At 36.9% G+C, this 21,942-nt stretch overlaps 1 protein-coding gene across 6 annotated transcripts in view; it reads right to left on the bottom strand.

Moving 5' to 3' along the window:
- adcy2a (adenylate cyclase 2a) overlaps positions 1–21,942 on the bottom strand; it is a 49,020-nt gene that overhangs the window by 25,901 nt on the left and 1,177 nt on the right. For 5 of the 6 annotated variants that reach the window (XR_006844407.1, XR_006844408.1, XR_006844406.1 and 2 more), the window contains exons 3-4: positions 18,410–18,607; positions 5,870–6,031 (exon numbers count right to left, since the gene is read on the bottom strand). Coding sequence is in view for 2 of the 6 variants with exons in the window: in XM_046400864.1 (XP_046256820.1) it covers positions 5,870–6,031; positions 18,410–18,607 (360 nt within the window). In the remaining 4 variants the exon portion in view is untranslated. Of the gene's footprint in view, positions 1–5,869; positions 6,032–9,743; positions 9,788–18,409; positions 18,608–21,942 lie in introns of those variants that run through there. The other variant, XM_046400865.1, reaches the window with a different exon arrangement.

Below are 21,942 nucleotides of genomic sequence, written 5' to 3' on the forward strand. Positions count from 1 at the left end.
GCAGTTCCAATCTATATGCCTACAAGGACCTTCAAAGCTTATTGATTTACACAATTTATTTATTTTTTTCCAATCCACTCAACACCAAGTCTACGACGATATGTTATGTTTTTACTGAGGTTATGTGTCATGTGTAGTCACCTCCTGGAGTCTTGTTGTTACAGTGAGTGTAGACCAGTAAGAGTAATATTGATATTCTTATCTAACTTTTGGAATGAAAGAAAATGTGAAACTATTCCTTTAAAGGACATTCACATTAAATAAACAATATGCTATTTTATGTCCATGAGGAGTTTATTTAGCAGTTATCCTTTTTTGACCAGGAAGAGACATTTTACTTGGCATTGGCATAGCTAAAGATAATCTAGATCTACCATGTACACGTCTTGAGCTGTAAAATGTTGGGCAGGGAATGATTACTGAAGCAGTCATGGGCTAAATGTAGCACATGTGCACATCAACAACAGACTGCAGGATAACTGGGGGGATAAAACAAAACCAACTGGCATTTTCTTGTTGCAGTCTTCAAGATTTTAGTGCCTCCAAACAACAGCAGGGATAGCACGGAATCCTAATTAGCCTCTTTCACCACATTCTTCCCAGCAGATTATAGTACTGAACCACTGACCTTTACAATGCTAGCTGTGTAAGCAACCAATAAAAAATGCATTCAGAAAGACATTTTATACACTGTTCAGGTTGGAGTGCAGTCAAAATAATAGGCCAGCTATTCGAATGTGAGGATGTACCTTTGGGTTCCTGAGTTGTCTGACAAAATGAGCAACCTGAAGGCTGCTACAGCCCTGGTAACATGGATATTACTTATTATTTTTTGACATTTGTTTTATTTTTTATCCAAAACCCTAAAATATCAGGAAGGATCAGCAAGGGAAGCAATTTGTGGCACTGGTGTAAAAAAACTTTTTCAGAGGAATATACCCTATATATGAACTACATATCCTTAGTATGGTTAATTAAAGTGGCTGAAGTTTACTACAGCATTGTCTGGGCAAATTACAGTTTCAGAAATAATGCCGTTCATTCAGGTAATTATCAGGAAGGCCAAAAACAGTCAGATAACAAAGTAAGAGGATCAAACATCACGTTAGCCAATTTGCCATCTGATTGAGCAGCAGTTTAGTGAAACAAATTCACCAACCTCACCTTGGCAAATGCTACATACAAAGCTGGAGAGGCTTTTATGGCTGCCGTCCAGCAGTTACCCTCTGACCCATAAGTCTTTGAGCAGCCTGTGACCCAAGTTCAATGCTCTTAGCTTAAAAAGGAGGATGCAAGCCTCAGCCTGTCCAACCCAAAGCGTTGGACTGACACTGGCATATTGCCAGAGAAGAGGAAAATGCATGCATGGACTCTTTCCATCTGATTTACACTGCCTCACACAGAAGCAGAAACATAAAGTAGACACTTACATAAATACAATGAACAAGGAATTAGCAATATGGATAAAATCCTCTCGGACAGAATATGTACTTTAAGTTTTCATACCGGGACATATAGTAAATTTTCAAGAAAAATAACAGAAGTTATTAATGGATACAAGCCCGTATGTTTTGTCTAATCATGCAAATTATGTAACAGACAATTCAAGATACTTCATCCACATTGATGCAGAAATCACATACAAGTCCAACATCGCCACAAAACAGTAAAGTTACTCTGACTGATCAGCCACTAGCCAATATTTGTTAAAAAGAATTTAATCAGCAGTCTCTATAAAGACCAATTAGATGAGCAGATCAAATAAACATGTAAGACAGTTTCTCTGTGTACTACCTTAGCGTACTGCAACGCTGGAACAGCATTCTGTCAGCCCTGTCAGAATCCTTAGCCAGCCAGCATACAGAAAATGTGTTTATCACCAACAGATTATGGCTTAGCAAATGACAAACTAAACCAATTGCTGACTACATCAGAGTGCGTCTTCTCATGCTATTCCAGTAGTTACATTGTTAAATATGTTGCCTTGGGTAAAACCAAGAGGGCACAGCAAATCTGTATCAAAAAGGGCGGGTGGGAATCTAATTAGCTGTTAACTGTAAGCAGAGCAGCAGAGTCCTGTGGTGTGTTTGGCTAAGGGAGTTAGCTAACAGAATTTACAGCTTAAAGCCGAGCTAAACATACAGCAGGAGTGTGGGTCTCTGTTTAGAGGAACATCAATCGTTAAACAGTGAACTGCAGTTTAATGTGACAAAACAACAAATTTACAGTAAATCCATGTACTGAAGTATTTCAGCTACAAGGAGTACAATTTGGAGGTACAAGGAGAGAGTCTGGACTTACAGACACCAGTGTACATTTTACCAAACATGGTAAAAGGCTGAAGATATACAAAGGTCATCACAAAGATCACAGCTATTCATATTACACTGCCATGAAAGTTACACAAGCACAAGGCCCAATGCTGGCCCAATTTGGATGAAACAAACAGTCAAATATGCAGTTGAATATCTATGACAAACTTTATTAGTGTTTACTGTTCAGAAAGACAGAATGGGTGGTGATTTGAAAAAGTTTAATTCCAAACCAGGCTGGAACAGATCAACCTAAATCTACCAAGAGACTTAGCTTGCCTTTTATTTGATCATCCCAGCTGCTATGGGTAAATGTCATTCTATAATGAAAACCAGCACTCCACTACTACAAGTGCTGAAAGGAGTAAGCATCAGGTTATTGGATGCAGTATTCCTCTAAAAGAAGAACAAGTCAAGATGCTGTTTCCATGGTACACTGGATGTACTTCCATGTGATTACAGAACATAACGATGAGCAGTTAAATAGCAGCAGTGACAGGTGCACAAATGAAAAGAGGAAAAAGCATGAATCATTTCATAATTGCACTTTAAAAAATCTTGCATGGAATGAAGATCAGGTATTATCACTGTTATATGTAATTTAAACATAAAATAAGAACTTATGTGAAGGCACTGTTGTACTCAACTCCATATACTGTACTGTACCATAATAAACTATGCCTATATTCAGTCCCTGCAATCCTCATGTACACAAATACACAAAGAATTCTAAGCACAGTTAACAAACTGATAGAAAACATTACTGCCTTGACTGATAACAAATAAAATACTGATAATCACACAGAAAGCAGCAAGGATTTAGTGTAGACTGTGTTTACTAGTGAGCATGTCATTTCCTGGCAACGTCACACCAAGCCCAGTATGCCACCTTGACTGCCGATTGAGTAGCAATCTGTCTCCTTTCAAAAATGTGCTTCTAACTTGACATACACAGATTTTCCTAATATGTCTGTCACAATTAAAAAATAGCCACTAACAATATATATTCACAAGCAGATGGAATCAACAGCAATACCTTTCTTTCTTTCAGCTCAGTCAAATTTAATACTGTTTTGTGTTTTCTCCTCTTTAGTGCTTGTCACTTACTTATAATCTCTCCATATTCTTTATCAATGTAGTGCGTGTTGTTTTGTGAGTATTATTATTCATTTATTATTATCTGAGACAAGGACAAGAAAAAGACAAAATGCCATTTCAATGTATTTTTTTATACCTTTGCAAAAATGATCGGAATAAGATACTTTTCCTTTGTTTCAATGGATGCTGTGTGTTCCCTCATCAACGGTTATTTTTCTTTTGTCATTACCACTGTCTTGTTTTTTTTCTCATATTTCTTTTTTTGATTTTGCTCACTTATGGACAACAACAACGACAATAGGCATTATCATTATCATCATAACATTATCCTCTCTCACATTCACAAGACAGAAATGAAATACTACAATTAAATTCAAAAGCTGTGATGACTTTTGTTTTTTTTAATTAAAGACTATCACCCCTTAGCATATGTACCGCAGGCAGAAAATAAATACAATAATAAAGTAAAATATTGCACCATTGTTACAGGATCACATTTTACTCTTAACTACTTGGAAGATCTTTTGACAGAACTAGACTCTTTCACTTCATCCCCCAAAAATCCTAAATATCCATAGTGGCATTTTGTTTAGCTAATAAAATTTTAAATCAGGGAAATAGCATAATTAACTCCCACATAATTCAACTAGCAAGTAATTAACATTTCCAAAACTTTTTTTTTTGTTTCACTTTATGAATGCTATACAATATTTTTACAAGCAAGATTCTCCTGAAGGACAATCCTCACTGGCAGATTTTCCACTGGAATTGCGCAGACAGGCAAAATGACCTGATGCACCAGAACAACTGGCAGATAGTGACCATGTAGCATACAGCCCCAGGTGGTCCAGATGCAAGAATGGCCATGCTACAGTTACACATGAAAGAAGAGTAGGCTTATAATAAGCACAGTAGAGCTCACAGAAGCAACAGAGAACAATTGTGCAGATTTAGGAGTATAGAGTAAGATACAGCATAGGAAACATCACATTTAAGATAAAGTCTTATTGTGTACCTACAATTCATCACAGGTTAAGAGTAACAGGGCTGACAAACAGCACTACACACAGAAGAGGTAAATAAAGCCCTTTACATGTAGAAAGTCAGTGAGATGGACGGGGTAAAACAATCCTTATTTAGGCCTTTTTGTATGTCAGTTTACATCCTCGTCTTTGAAATCTCTGATTATCACTGAGGCGTGTCTTGTGACATGCTTGTTAAATTAATGTTGTTTCATCTATGTACTACTTGTAATTCACAGGCGGTCGACTGGCAATAACTGAATTTTGGGATCTGGATGAAATTAAAGTCAGCATTAACCAGATAATTGGTTTCCTGACATTGTTATTTCTTTTCCCAGCATATGCCAACTGCCTGAACATTTTGGGCTTAATACAGCAATACCGCTGTAAAGAGGGTGACCTTTTATCAAAGTATAAAATAACACACATTAGAATTTCTATCACTCACCTGCTATGCTAACTTAGTTGTAGTTGAAAGGTCACATTGTTTGTTTGCCAAAAATACAGACTGTAGTTCAAATCACCAGAAATGCTCAATTTGTTAGCAGGATGCAGAAACATTAAATGCCAAAAAGGAGAAACATTTTTATAAAGATTTCATCTGGACATTAAAGCTATACAAAATATATCAGGTTTAGGTTTTAGATTGGGTAGGCTATACTGTGGCTGTCTTAACTATAACAACATATAGGGTTCCAAAGTTTAAAGAAGTAAATGTATGTTTTCTTGCAAACATGCTCTATGGCACTGTAAGGTTTCATAATGTCCCTGAGGAAAACTCAACTTGCATCTGCTGTTGGCAGCTGGATGCCTGTTTGCAGAGTATTAAATAGCTTGTGTGTTTGTTTGCTTTAGATACAGTAAGCCCCTTCAGTGTTTTATTAGAAAGGCTCTACAAGTATAGGGCAATAATTAGGAAAATAAATCCAAGAAGAAAATTTTTTAGCCATTTGTTGTTTTTCTTAAGTTCTATGATCGGTGCTTGACAAAACAGGTCCACTCAATGCTAGTGGACTTGGCTGGGACCAGGGCAGCTCCTGGTAGTTACTGGCAGTTCAGCATGTAACACCCCATAAAATGGCAAACAGTTGTTTACTTCGTTTTTGGACAACTTAAACAAGATAAACCATGTCAGATGACTCCAGCTGCATATTTACCATAAAGAAGTGAGAGTATCTCTCACCTAAATCTTTGCAATAAAGCAAATAATCATTTCCCCAAAACTATTCCTTCGAATTTACTCCGTTGATCCTTTCGTAAATGATGTGAAGTCGTGTCATCCAGTTACCCAAGTCATTACACTAGCTAATACTGATTAATAAGCTGTGTTGAGTATGTTAAAGAGGTATGTGTGTGTATTTAGTGGATATTCTTTGTTCTGTTGTGTATCAGTGTGTCTACTACCAATTAACTCATACTTATATTTGATCACCTTACCTGCCACACTACCGGTTCCATGTTATCTGCCGTGGTAGACAGGCAGACACTCAACACAATGGTGTGAGAGGCAGAGGTCAGGACACTGGCGATGATGGCATCCCGCATAGAGAACGGCAGCATGGTGTAAACCACAAACACAATGAACAGGAAGAAGGACACCTGTGGAGACAGAAACACTTATGAAACACCTGTGGGGGAAAATGGTAAAGAGAGAATGAGAAACAGAGAGCGAGAGCGATGCATGCACAAGAAAAGAAAATACAGACGGAAATAAAATATCAGTGTCGACAGTCCTGTGGGAAAAAGAAAGAGCATGACCCAACAAGTCTGCTGCTTGCTGAAGTGAAGTTTGAATTTGTACACATACATCAGTGGAATAAAAGAATAATAAGAATAAGAATATAAAAATCATGTCTGCTTGGGGAAGTATCAGATGTAAAGCGAGAGAGTAAACCACAAAAGGAAAAGGACAGAAGGCGTATATATTTGTTCAATGCAATGTACTAAACAGTCCATTATAACATTCTTAATGTCTCCGCCTCACCTAAGCTCCCTTTACTGCAGGAAGCAGAAAAAGGGTCAATCAGCTCTCACACTTCAAACCTGACACCTCTGATGCAGCATGTAGAGTGCTTCCCTTTTTACCCAAGCTCCACACACATATGTGCAAATATGTGCATGTACACACACACACCACACACACACACAGAGTTGTTAAATATGCCTTCTCCTGCAGGGTTAAAGCAGCTCATCTGTTGTCATGCATGGGTAGAAAGAGGCCAGTGTTCTCACAGGCTGCAGGCAGGTGCCAGTTAACCTTTCTTGGGTTATTTGCAGGACTAGGGTGTAGGGGGAAGTGAGACAGAGAGAAGAGAGGAACGGGAGAGGAAGAGCAAGTGAAAAGGAGGGAAAACAGTATCTCCTCTGTTGAAACATGGGTGACTAATATACTGTCCTATACTGCTGCTTTCTTAATGGCTAATGTATGCTTGTGAACATGAATAGCGACAAAAAACAAAGGATGTTTTGTTACCTTTAAGACAATGTTCTATTAATGTGCAAGTCAAAACTGTGCTCAAATGAGTAATATGTCTTCTCCTGCTGCTTCACTAAAAATAAAAGTAAAACATATTTACTAAATAGCCTGGTCATGAGCATCTTCTTCTGTTTAACTGTTGAGTAATGGTGGAGAATGGTGGAACATTTACAGCAATGTTTATTAACATGCGCTGTATTTGTTGCACTAATCTATCTGTTGTTCGCCAACAATAGACAGATAGTGCAAAATGTTACAGATGGCAAAGCATACAGTCAGAAAAGACTTTTTTCTAGATATTGTATTGGATTTATAAACACTTTTTAAAATTGCTATAAATTAATGTTTTCCTGCATAGAAAACTTTCATTTCCTGCAAAATGTGCTTTTTGCTGAAATTTCAAGAAGGCTTTCCCATGATCTGATTTTAATTGCTATAGGACAGAGTGATCAGCAGGGAAGAAGACTGTGACTACTGCTGCTAGAAGGGCAGAAGTCAGATGAAAGCAACTTGGGGGTCAGCCTGATGGAGCAGAAGGTTAACACTTCACGGTCATTTTCTCAATTGATCCATATCCTTAGGATATTCCTTATGCTCACATTAATGTTGGATTCAGGTATTATGCAAAATGCTCTCAAAGTAGCATTTTATTTTTTCCTTGGTGGTTTCAGAGCTCTGCTATCTGATGTTTTCATGATTCCTGTAGTTGTTTTTATTAGCACCATGTTGTGTTCTGTTTGCTTTTTTTTCTGTTCTCAGGCATCTCCTGGAAAAGTGATCTTATTCTCAACAAGACTGTCTGATTAAAGTTGAAATAAAAATCAAAATGATAAATATTTGAAATCAAGTAAAGATTATGTCAGGCATACCTACGGTTCAATTCCTTTTCAATTTTTGAACGAATCTACCACAACAAAAGGCCAATCAAAACATAAACCATTATTTTCAAGGTAACTTAAAATGTCCCAATTTTATTTGGCTGAAAACACCAACACCTCTGTAATACTGTATGGAATGTCAACAGTGCTGATGTCACTCCAACAAAGAGCAGACTACCACAAACTGTAACTGGCAATAAAAGATATTTCATAGATAGAACAATTATTTTCTTTATTATTTCATACTGTAACCTGAACCTTAATACAGGCAGCCAACACATTCTTATCCCAGATACCAAAGTATTGTCCGTACTCTTTAGGGTCTGTGATTGGTGCACAAAGCCTTGTGCCACCTTACATCTACGCACAAATAATATTAGGTTTTAGGAAAAGATCGATGACTCGTTTTTGGTTCCACACAAGACACAATCACCAGTCTCCTGGGTGAAAGTTGTGTTTTAATCCACCACTTAACTACAACAATCAACCGCTGCAGGGACTTTCATGAATTGCATATTACATTGCACTGTACAGTTGTTCTGATCTTCTGCTAAGATCACCTTCTTCTAGAGGTGATCACAAGGTACCCTTGTGCATCTGGATAAGATGCGGTGGTATTTGACACCCTGGGAACAAGACCGGGCTCGGCGAGACTATAACTCATGCTGAACAACAGAGTGACAAGAATAAGTATGTTTAACATTGACAATGTGTTTGAAAAGACAGGAACACTTATTACAGCGTAAGAGTTAGTTCTGATTTATAAATGTCATGTCAATGGAACCTTAAACAATGCACAGACAGTGAAACACTGATGACTAAGCTGTAAATTTTATCCAAATGTTCTAGTGACCTTTAGCACATAATTTTACTCAATATGTAATTATACAGCTCCATTGCTCTAAGTCACATAAAAGAAGTGCTATCATGTGTTTCAAAAGCCATTAAGTGTATGATTTGTTTCCCACAATAGAATGGCTAGTTTGGTCAAGCACCTGTGGAACTCTAATGGCCCCTGACCATGGGCAGGATGATTAGCCAGCACACAGGATACTGCTTGTTGGTGTCAACTTGAATTCATGACCACTTCTTCCTGAAGTCTGTAATGATTCATCTCTCTGGGCTGGCATGGGTCACTGCTGCAGTGACACTGTGCCATCAGTTTTACTTATTGGTCACAGACCATACCGCCCCTTAGTCCAACCTTCACAACATCTGTCTCTTTTCCAAAATCATTCGAGCTTATCTTTACAGATCAGCAGTCCAGCATTTCCAATTTCACTTCTACTAAAACCTTTATTTTTACATGACTGCGGAAACCAATAGCTCCCTATAATAATCCCTTCCACATGACAGACAATATTACATTGAGTATCCAGAGTCTGTTCTGTTTATTTATTTATTTTTTTGGCAAGAGATTTGCTTGAGAGAGAACAATATGAAACAACATCAGTGTTTGCAGTTACACTGATGCTGTTGAATTGCAGTTGTGTTTCTTCAACCCAGGAAATAAATGCAATCTTTCTGTATCACTGCTTAACCGAACTTTAATTGGGTTCACTCTAATGTTATTCTTACAATGTCACAGATCAGTAATATTTGCAACAAGGGTTAGGATCCAAACATAAATTTAGAAAATTAAATCCTGAAAGTTATTTCTTTTTCTTGGCAGTTCAATGAGGAGTGCAACTGACTTGTACATGTACAAGTTTCATCATTCAATTATAGTGTGGAGAATATAACAAAAACAAAACCAGGTGCCGAGTGGTGTGTCAGGTGTAAAGTATAGGTGAGAAAATAGACAAGGATGAGTAGAGAACCGGTAAGAAATCTTGAGGGTCAAAACAGATAGTTCAAACATAGTGGTGGTTGTACTATTTCTGATTCTGGAGCAGAGATTCTGGAGTGCCTGTGGTATTTTTGCAGTATGACAAATATATTAAAGTGGCGGCAGTACCTCCTTGTTTTTTACCTTTGCAAATTCCTGCAGAGCCAGAAATGCTGTAGAACAATGAAACAACAATAATTTGAAAACTGAAAAATAAAATAATAATCACATTAAGATAATAAGTAAGTGATCAGGGATCAGGACAGATGCACAGTGTACCAACTGAAAAAGCTACCAATGTAAGGTTATAGGACTCACACTGAAAGAATCTGGCAAACAACAAAAGTGTTACATAATTTAGATTTTTCTCATCTGTCGGGGGATCTAGAAAAATGAAAAAAACTAGAAGAAGAGGAATACTAAAGTATTAACTTACTTGCTTTTTTAAGAGAGAAGTAATTGCTTACAAATATCATCTAGCACAGCAACATAATTTGCTTAGAGTCAAGAAAGCCTTTTTAAATTAACACTGAAATCCAATTCTGTTACTGAGAGAGATTTGGTGGGTGGGGGTAGAGGTGGGAGGGGGTGGGGGGACACCCGCTGAGGTCTCCTGCATACATGATACTTGTTGCAGTAATAAAACAGCGAGGAGCTTCCTTCAGTGTGGTTAAAACAAGCACATAAGGACCCTCTATCTGGCAATTAAGCCGACAAAGCTTTTTTGTGGCCCATCACGGTACAGTCAACTCTGCTACTGCTCCATGAATCAATTCCTTGATAATGACACTGTGGAGGGCTCATAAAACAAATTATAGAGATGGAGTGTCAGATTACATCAGGCTTTTAGTCTGCAGTCTGAGACAGAGATTAGTTTACAGACTAGATTTACAATGCGGAGTGTATGTGTGTCTATGTGAGCATGTGCTGTCTGTGTCTGCCAGTTTAACCTTAAAAAAAACAGATATGCTCTTTGCATTTCAAACTTCACATGATAAATGTGAGTAAAAGATTCATTGGGTAATCATGAATTAAATGCAACAGAAATATAATTACTTAATTATTCCTCCTATTTAAATGTTACTCTTAATCTCTCAGTCTTTTTCTTTAAGTCTCTCTAGCCTGTTTCACCCCATCTATTTTCCTGTCTTTTCTATGAGTAGTCCCCGTCCTATTTTTGCCATCATCTTCTTTATTATTACAGGCCTGCAGGCCTCTTTCTTCACCCAAACTCGTCTTTCATGACCCTACCTGCCCTCAAGCCTAACAAGGCAGGCTGTATACTCAAAAATGAGTGTGTGAGTGCATCTGTGTGTGACTGATAGAAGTGGGGGGGGGGTGAAGCAGAGTCCAGACATCTCTCAGTAAGGGGCAGAGGCTGGACCACACAGATAAGCCCATCTCCCCACCGTCAGCAAACACAGAGGGTTTTGTGGGGAGAGGATAAGCATCCAATTGATTTCAGGTTTGAAAATGAAAAGTGGACTATATACAAACTCACTATGAGAGAGGGGATGTTGAGCACAGCACAGCTGAGGGAATATTTAGAGCCTTGTGCTATTTTTTTCACCTGTCAGTGTACTGTACTGACAATGCAGTTTGCAATGCAAGTATCTCTTGCTGTCCCTCTAAGATGATGTCAACACAAATAATATAGTTATTTTGACAGATGATTGTTGCCTATGTGGGGAAGCCGCTTCATGCCACTGGAGTTGTAAAATAAAAAACATGTGGGGCAACAGGAAAATCTAGGTCAGATCAGATCATGCAATTGAAATATATTAAATTCTAATTGCAATGTGGATTCAAGTAGATTAAGTCACACAATTCATGTTATTTCCTGCAGCGTATTGAAGAAGTCCAGTTAGCTTGTTAGAGTGCCTTGGCTTTGTGGAGACTAATATGCACCGACACAAAAGAATAAAGAAGAGGGAGGGATACTTCCAACAGAACAATGCTGCAGTATAATTTGAACTCGGCTAAGTAACTACAGTAATAGCGTTTAAGTAAAAAAAACACTACAACTATTTCAGCAACGCTGACAAGACATATGGCGTCTTAATAGATCTGTAAAGAATGCAGCCTCTCCAGGGTAGTATGATTCAACAGTATGTTACTGAGGAAACAAAAGAGAATGTAAGGAGAGCTTATTAAAGAAGTGGCAACACCAAACCTCCACATCACACTATGTGTCACTGACCTCATCTTGCCTTCTTCTTAAAGCTAAGAAAGTCTTGTCCGCAGAATTTTAATTGAATAGAACAGTATTAACTACATGCATTTTAGTGACATTATAGATTCCCAGTAACGACAAGTGCAATTCCTCTATCGTCTTCTTCAGACTTTTGACAATTTAAACTGAAGACATTTATATTTATTAAATGTATTTTGTTATGCTAAATGTATACAGATGCACTGTATTTCAAAGAAGGGCAGCAAACTATTTTAACAAATGTTTTGCATGCTTTTGGAGTACTACATTAGATGGCATTCACCAACAGTGAAAATCCTTGTTACAGACAACTGATTATAGAACACAAAGACAAAAAGTGTAGTCATGCAAAGAATAATTTTCACTTACATATTGACAAAAAAAACAACATCTGCACATGATAATTAAAAGATGAAAAAATGCCACTGCTGCTATGAACAGAAAATTGCTTTGAGATGAAAACTGGAGAAACTGGCCTTGTTGCACAAAACAAATCATCTAAAATACATTTTCTATTTTGAGTGATGAGTGCACAAATACTGAATGAGATTTTCAAGTAACACAGACTTGCACTCCAGAATTCCTTTAGCCGGCTGGTGATCTATATAAAATGATGAATGGTACTGGAAAAGAATCCTTGTGCAGCAGCTGCAAAATTGTCCCTGTACACAGAAGTAAGATCTTTGAAGGCTTGATAATCAGTGGAGGAATAGAACTCAGTTGTGCAAATACTGAAACAAATAATTAATTAAGGGGCTAATCAAAATCAACTTATGAAATGCATAGGAATTGCCAGAATTTCTATACAAAGTCCCCTATTTTCAAGAGCTTATACATAAAAAGTCATTTTTAATACTAGCAATATTAGCAATTAGCTATAGTAGTAGCAATCATTCCAGACTACAGGCAATGAGACTGAATGCCTTAAGTCTGAAACCCATGGACATCACCCAATACTGGGTTTCCTCCTTTGTGATGCTTTGCCAGGACTTTACTGCTGTTGTTTTCAGTTGCTGTTTGTGGGTTTTTCTGTGTTTAGTTTTGACTTCAGCAAGTTAAATACATACTCACTTGGGCTGAGATCAGGCAACTGACCCAGCCATCACAGAATATTCCACTTCTTTGCCTTAAAAAAACACCTCGTTTTTTTTTTTCAAAGTTATGTTTTGGGTCGTTGCTCTTCTGTACTGTGAAGCACTGTCTCCACTTTGCTGACTTTGGCTAAATCAGAGCAGATTGCTTCTGTCACATCATCACTAAGCACTGGTGAACAAATGCCACTGGAGGTAATGCATGCCCGTGCCATTACACTGCCTCCTCTTTTTTTTTTTTTTTTGTTTTTTTTTTTTTTTACAGATGATGTGATCTTCATGAGGTCTACCAAGCCTTCTCCTAACTTTTTCTTTCCATTGTTTTGGTACAGGTTGATCTTCGATTCATCTGTCCAAAGAAAGTTGTTCCACAACTGGGTTGGCGTTTTAGGTCTTATCTGGCATCTTCTCATCTTGAGGCTTATCAGTGGTTTGCAACTTGTGGTGAATCCTGTCTATTTACCCTCATTTCTTCAGTCTTCTCTTATTGATAGACGTAACTTTACACCATGTGTCATTCACACTGTTATTCAGAATATTATAATGTATTTTCTATTTGCTTTAAGGTAAGCTGAGTAAGAAAACATTTTATAGACTGTTGTTACAGGCTACATAACATTTCAACTATTTCCCTTGTCCAAAACTGATGTCCAAAAATATTATGCCAGCAATTCTTAACTGCATATTACTCCAGTGATTAGATAAATCCATGCCATAACCATTTTAAGTCTTCAGTCAACCAGTTAATTAAGAACATTGATTCTCCAGTTCTGGTAAAGGGTGGCTATGACAAACAATGATTAACTTAATTTAAGAGTCACAGCTATTGCTTTGTATTTAAAGTCCAGGATTTTTCTGATCGGGCATCTCACAAATATAATTTATTTTTATTGATAATGTCATAACATAGTAGTGACATGGAAATTATTTGTTTTTAAGATGGGATGATTGAAGAAAATATTAAAATACAAATTATTTTTGATATTTATTTAATGTTTTTTAATATTTATGTTTGGTAGATTCATTGTTATATTAATCAAGTAATAGGAAATAAATAATCTATAAATTTGTTGCTGCTCTCTGCTCAAATTACAGCTGAGTCTGCAATTACACAACTGTAACTATGGGTATGACAGTTAAAATGACAAAAAATTACATCCTAACATAACTGAACTGTATGTAGATCTGCTGTGGGAGAAGCATGACAATCACATCCTGCATAACAAAACACTATCATGAAAGATGGAGTTTTAAATAATTTTAACAGTATTGCCCGACTGATTTTCTCTCACTAAGTTTGTCATTATTATTCTTTCATGCACTTTCTGTGCATGCAGAAACCTAACAAAACCATTAGTGCCAGTTTAGGAGAAAAAGTTCATTTGAATAGCCCTCAATGGGCATCTCAACAAGGACTTTACTGGATTTTCATGACGTCTTTTCCACAGTCTATCAAATTATGTCTCTGACGTCAAAATTTGCAAAATAATTTTAACACAGTTGATTCAAGAGGACACATTTGTGCAATCAACTTCTCTCTTATGACTGATAGCAACCATGTTGTATCTCTGTTGCATTCATATTCCACTAGAGCAGGTTTAAATAAAATTGGATGGTGCCCCAAATTAAAACTTGTCATTTCAAGACACTGTGCAATTGGTCAGCAACACGAATTCATACAGTAACTGATTTATTAGGCCACTTATCTGGTTCAATAGTCAGACTTTCAATTATGTCTTTGACTCTTTCACTATTAAAGGCTCAAATATGTTAAACCAACTAGTTGCTAGCTGTGTTTTTATGCCATGTGTTGCTGAGCAAGTAGAGCACACAATGTTTTTTCGAGCTTTTCTCTGAAAACAGCTACAAAACGATACAAGATACAAGAGTGGTGAGAGTGAATCAAAAAGTAAAGTCGAGAGCTGGACAACTCAACAAGCGGAAATTCACTTTACAGCTCCCTAAAGCAGAGAGGAGCTTCACTTGCAGATAATTCTCTGTGAATTTATCACTACGAGCGATGGCTCATACATTACACAGTCATTTGATACATTGTTATTCTATAAAATATTAATTATAGCCATTGTTTCCAGTATATTGAAAGGGTACATCAGAAAAGAACCACAAACCACAAACCCATCACCAATCAGTGTGTATCAGTAGCAATAAGAAAGGAATGTTCAGATATAGATTTCGAAATCACTCTTTCATCCTGCCTTCATCCTCTGTCTACATTTCTCTGTTGCTCTCTCCACTCACTACATTTCAAAACCATTTTTCTGATCAGGACATGGCCAGTTTTTAATTATTTGGACATTAGTCAGACATTTAAATAAGTTATTTAAAGCACATTACTGCACATACTGGTATCTTAGCAACTTATTACCTTAGCAAGTTATTTACAAGTTCTTTAGATGTCACTGCTTTCAAGATTTGTTTTTGTTTTTCTTTTCTGTTCACGCTAATTATTAAGCTATAAACTGTGATTATTGTCTAAAGTTTTAAATTGTAACTGTGCAGCGACATTTTCATCTACTGAGCAACAGCTACACTGCATGAATGACAAGGGACAGCAGCCATCATCCTTAATGAGCTTATGTCTATACTTAACACGTGAGGTAGTGGGAGACCATGAAGCCTGTCTTCTCATACTACCTCCTAGCTACAGCACAGAGAGCATTTAATTAACTGAGTTTTACTTTGTCTCCCTCCATTTCTTTTCGGAAACAGACATCCGCTTAGCAACTGCACGGCAACATCAGGAGGACTACACATTCATAGACTGGGTTATTAATACAATGCAATTGGCTGAAACAGAAAGAAGGGCAACGTCTTCAAATTGTACTCTGGGTTGAGATCCAAAATGCTTCATGAATTGAAGTCTTTTGAAGCTCAACAAGTCAAAAATATAGCCATACAAAAAATAAGCAGAAATAAACTCAATCTCAAAATTATGTAACTTTACAATTAAGGTGAAAGCAAATCAAAGCATTTATGTATCACCCGAATTTTGTTTTTAAAGAGCATCTCACTGCAGGTTTTAACATTTACAGCATAGCTCTAGCTTTACAGCTGTTCCACTAGGGCTACTACAAGCTGTTATTGACAAACACCAATGGTATCGGTATATGTGACAGGAATGGCAAGCAGTGTCACTTTAGTGACAAAGCAAAAATTAAAATTATTTTAAAGTGTAACCACAAGATATTTTTCAGAGGCTGGTTGGGCCCTGTCCTGTGTGTTTCAACAAAGACCTAAAAATCTCCTCGCAGGCTAACAAAATGCTAATACTCTCTTTATTTTTTACCTGTGTTACTGGTAAACAGCACATTTAAGTATTTATTCAAAGCTTTTTTCTTTCGTACACTGTGACTCATTCATTTTACTGATACCTGAAGTAGGTTCTCTGTTCTCCCTAGTGGTAAATCAAAATAATAAAGTATACTGAATAAACTGCTTGCTAAGGTGGAGCAATGTGAGTCATTTCATTAATATATAATATGGCAACAAGCCTCTAAAAACGTAGAGTGCAGTGCCAATGAACAATAATGTCTGATCAGATAAGTGTTAATTAACATAGCTAAGTAGCAGTAGTCAGAGAGCATTTATGGCGTAATGGCCTGAAGTTTTTAGCGAGAAAATAAAAGGAATGAATGGAGTGGTGTGTGAATCAGTGCATCTTTAGCTACCTCTTTGTGATAGACGAGGCCACACTAGCCATCTGTCACACCGAGTGTTATTTCAGCTTTCAAATGACGAAGACCTAATGTTCTGTGATGTTTTCAATGAGCCCTTTTGCAAAATGCATATGGCTGCAGCAATGGGGACAATGCCATTTGTCCATCTTGCCACATCTATTTATATAATATTCCAAAAGATGTAGCAATAAGAAAAGACAACATGACCATCTCTCATTTCTGACATTTTATTTATGCATTACTTCCACTAAAAAAGTACACAGAAACTGCATGGATTAACTGGTAGAAGATCAACACCAGTTTTTCTGCTTACTGAATCATACTGTATGCTGCTAAACAGAGGAACCCATGAGACACCGTCAGCGAGCCAGCAAGGTGTCTTGAGAAGTTTCATAAACAATATGTACAGACTCACACAAGCTGTTTCCCATTTAATTCACACATCAAATATATCAGTCTCCCTTCATACCAGATGACTGAGCCTTTTAACCTGCATGGCCCTGATCTATGATGTCTTTGTGGCTCTCTAACCAGAGAGTAAAAATATTCCATTCTGGCTGTATTCATTCATTTTTATTGATTATGTACAGTAATCAAAACTAATAAGCTTGTGGTGGGTAGCACTGTATTAAACATGGATGTTGCCACAAAGAAACTATAAATTCTAAAACATGGATGCTTCACACACATCTATTCAATAAGCACAGTTTCAAGGTGGACACTGATGATTAGTGTCATCAGTTCAGTAACTGAGAAAATGTGAAATATGGTCATAAAAAGTGCTTTTGCAGAACATTATGATGTCACAGTGCAACTGACATTTGGACATTGTTGGACATCGTGTTCTGTGAGCTCACTGTAACTAACTTAACTTTTTGACCACCTAGATCTATTAATCTCAGTCAAAATGTTTGTGCGAGATGTAATGAATTGGGAAGAAGAATGGGATGGACACGATGATGGACACTATGACCTTGATCTTTGACCGCCAAACTCTGATCAGTTCATCCTTGAGTCCATTTTATGCCAAATTTAAAGAAATTTAAATACATTCCTGAGATATGGCATTCATGAGAACAGGACAGGCAGAAAAACGTACAACAACTTGAAATCATAATACCTCTAGCCACAGCTGTTACTATCAAAGAGGTACAGAAACACTTTGTTTTTTGGGTCTGGAAGCAGCTGTACATGTTTATGTATTAGGCAGAACCCAACTCAAACAGAACAGAAAGAAAAGGAGTGAATAAAAGCAAAATCTTTAGCTACCAGCGTTCATGTTTTCTGGCTATCAGGAAATGTTTAGATTTAAATCAATAAATATGTGTTCCGACAAGCAGAAACAGTCAAGGTATGGATATGGCTGGGGTTACTAATTAATTTTAACAAAAAGTATACTTATAAAGCCAACAAAATTCCCATGGATGTTGTCAATCACCATTCGAGAAGTCAGCTGAACGTAAGAGAATAAAAAGGTCTGAAAAGAATGAAAAGAAATTCCACTAACTTTCCATCCTTTAGTGTTTATGTTATGTTTATGTGCTTACAATCGTGTTTGGTATATTGAGACTATGACGCACTTTGCAAGATTTTCAATTTTCAAGAGATAGTTCTTGTACCATGTACTTTACTGTATATTCAAATATGTCTTTTCCTTTCCTTAAGCCACCAATTCTCTCCTAAAATGAACCAATAAATCAGGAGAAATTCAACAAATAAATTGCAAAATGCACCAAAAGTTCCTCTACAAGAAATAAATAAATAAATAAATCATAGCATACATCTGTGTCTTACCTGATCCCAAGGACAGATGATCCCACCGGAAAACATAAAAAGGTATCCCATGGCAACCAAGCAGGCCCAGATGACCAGGGAGAATACACGTAGAAGCTTCTTGAAGACTGACTCAATGCAGACGAGTACAAACACAGCCAGGAAGATAGCCAGCGCTGTGGGCACAGTGATTACAAAGGCCGCATGGTCCTCAATGTTCTGAAAATTGCCAGGATAGGAAAAAAAAATAAAACAAGAGAATGACTGAGACACATGGACAAGCAATTTAAGAGAGAGGGGACGAGAAACATAATCTATCAGTAGAAAAAGGAATAATTAATTAGAGAGAAAATTAGGGTTGCCTAAGACAGATGAAAAAAGCAAATCTAGCGGAGAGAGATTTTTCAAATGGGCATGAGACAGTCTAACTGTTATAAAAAAAAAAGGTCACTCCTCTAGGTCTGTCTTTCCCCTTTAGCATCCTGAAAATACAAACAACCATTGCAGATATGTAAGTCTCCTAAAGAAGCAGTAAATACAGAATAAAATAGATTCTCCTCAGATCAGATTTTTTTTTTTTTTTTTTAAAAAACACAACATTTTGTCATTTTGTCATGTTTGTTCTAGCCTGTCTTTTTAAATGTTTATTCAGCAAACTTTAAAACAGCATATGGCATATAACAGCATTAAAACGGGTAGAGCATGGACTAAAACTGAGAAACAGAAAAAAGTGAAAAAAAAAAACAAAAGTAAAACTATGAAGGTAAAATAAAAGACTATTCAAATTTTTATCTCAATTACGTGTATGAATGTATTCAATTCATCTAATATCCTATTAAATTTGACACATTTAGAAATAAACATATAGTATCTTTTCTATCTAAAGTATACATGTACATGGCTTGATTATGGCAAATCTAAAATAATGCTTAGAATTCAGCTGAAATAATTTATTGTTCAGTTGTAGTTAAAATGATCTCAAAGTGGCTGAATGTACAAGCTGATTCGAGTGAGGAAAAACCCTAAAAAAACCCAGAGTTAACCAGTAGCAAAGTTGAAACATTCATAATGGATTTGTTGCTGCCTTTCTGAAACACACTTAGATCTGAAAGTTCTAATAAAAATTTCAGGAGTTTCTTCAAGGTGCATGTAGGAGGATAGCACAATGAAATGAGTTGCAGCCTGGCTGCAGCAGGCTTCATCCCATCATTGCTTTTCCAGTCAAGTGACAGGGAATGGAAAAAGGTCCCCCTCCATTTGGTTGTGCAGGCAAGGATGTCTGTGAAATACACTGGTATCTGCTAGTCAAATTCAACTCCAAACAGTCTTGCATCATATCTATTTTCTTGTTTTGTTTAAAATCGGGACTACTCATCCCATTCATAAACACAGAGCTTTGGAAAAAAGAACAACTCCAAATATAAATAATAAATACATTTATGAATGGATTACTTTGCAGTTCTCTTTTGAACTACTGATGTAAATATTAACAATCATGCATGATGTTATAAAATTGAATACCGTAATTTCTGGACTATAAGCCGCTACTTTTTTCACACGCCCTGAACCCTGCGGCTTAAACAATGAAGCGGCTAATTTATGGATTTTGCTTCAAAACGAAAGTGACATTGAGAGTGACAACGAAAGAGAGACCGACAACATGGACACCTGCGGCTTGTAGACAATTGTGGCCAATATATGTACAAGTATTTTTTTCTTTTCAAATTCAGTGGGTGCCGCTTATATTCAGGTGCGCTCAATAGTCTGGAAATTACGGCAATGTATTGTTTATTTCTTCCATCACTGTTTCCAGGAGCGACCTAACCATCAATATATTTTATTCCAGTCTATCTCACAAGCTTCTCTTTGAATTTGTCCTCCTTCTCTCCATCTCTCACTTTCTCCTTCTTTAGCCCCCTGCCCCCACCTTCCCCCGTCTCTTTCTCATGCACAGAGCCAATGCACTGGGACAGGAAAGGATATGTGTGGTTGAGAGAGCTACAGAGAGTTTGTCTCGCCCAGAGCAGAGCTCCAAAACAGCACAGGATTTAGGTCAGCCAGCCAGCAGGATGGAGGGATGACAGAATACAAATGAAAGAGAAAGACAGAAATATGAAGAGGTGAGAGCTGACACAGACACAAGAATGTAGAGAAACAGGGAATGATAGAGCAAATAAAAAAAAGCAAGAGTCATGCATATCCAGCACAGGGACAGAGCAAAACAAAAAGAGGATGTAGCAGAGACAGAGCAGTGGCCTGATTTACAGAGATGCGTGTTCCTACAAAAACAGAGAGTGTGCAGAATTATATTCTTAGTGTCTGACTGTAGGGAAATATAAAAACTGGAATTTCAAAGACCTTCATTTCAGTTTTGGAGTACCAACTCTACATCAATACTTAATGCATTGGTTGTTAGTTAACTTTCACAATTAACACAAACAATTCCAACTGGATCATATTATATTATAAATTATATCTTTCATCTGTAGACACACCAGTTCTGGCTATGGTAATGAGTCAAGCAAATGATGATTAACCAATTAAATATCTTCCACAGGTGCGAAACCATAAAAAAAAATCACTATACTAATAACCACAGCTGTGTGTAGGACATTATACAAATTCAATCAACTATTATAGGAAAGTTGCTCGATTAAATATGATTCATCAAAAGATTGTTGTTTCTAATCTCTAAGATAACAAATTGCATTTGTTGACTAATTGGGCATAAGTGACTGTGTTTTGTCTTGACTGCATGGAAATGCTGGCTCTTCAACCACTGATGTTACCTACCTCATCATCTGTTTTATTTTGTAACACTGCAGTAAAATAACTTGAACAAGACATCATTGAGTTTTGTTTTCATTCAATTTTGCGTGTTTGGCTACAATTCATATGTGATAACTTTGTGATAACGATTAATTCTGGTGCATTTTGTGATGTGATGTTTGTGTGTGCATGTGTGTCAGTCCCTGCTTAGTCTCACTCCCTCTTTCAGTGTGTTTTAGACTAATCCCTTCTTAATAGCAGACTCAGCAGTGACAGGGAATGGGAGAGGCACTCTGCTAATGCAAAAATGTGACAAGTTACGGTAAGGTTATGTTGGTATATCTACAATCCCTACAATCAATCATTAGGTTGTGTTAACATATAATCATATTTAACAACTCATGCATATAATCAGGCAAGTTATAAAAGAGTTAAACAAAAGCCTGTTAAAACTAATATTTTGTTTATTTTTTATTTCTTTTTATTCGCTGAGAATATATTTCTTTTTATGTCTTTCTGCTATTATTTTTATTCTATTTACTAATACTATTTATTTTATTTAATATTACAAAGTGCCTCACTTTCACTTCATTGAATTTTTCATGTTTTTAGAGTAAGGATAACCCTGCCAAAATGGTGACGGAGGCATATACATCCCTTTTCTGTAGTTCAGCCAACCATAAGGTCAGACAATAACTAAGCCCCTTACAGCCCCCCCACTTTTATCTCACCCTTCTCTTCACATTAGTGCTGCGATGACAACTGCATGCTGAGAGTGTGTGTGT

Source organism: Scatophagus argus, chromosome 9 (genome assembly GCF_020382885.2).
Source record: "Scatophagus argus isolate fScaArg1 chromosome 9, fScaArg1.pri, whole genome shotgun sequence".
Classification (NCBI taxonomy): domain Eukaryota; kingdom Metazoa; phylum Chordata; class Actinopteri; family Scatophagidae; genus Scatophagus; species Scatophagus argus.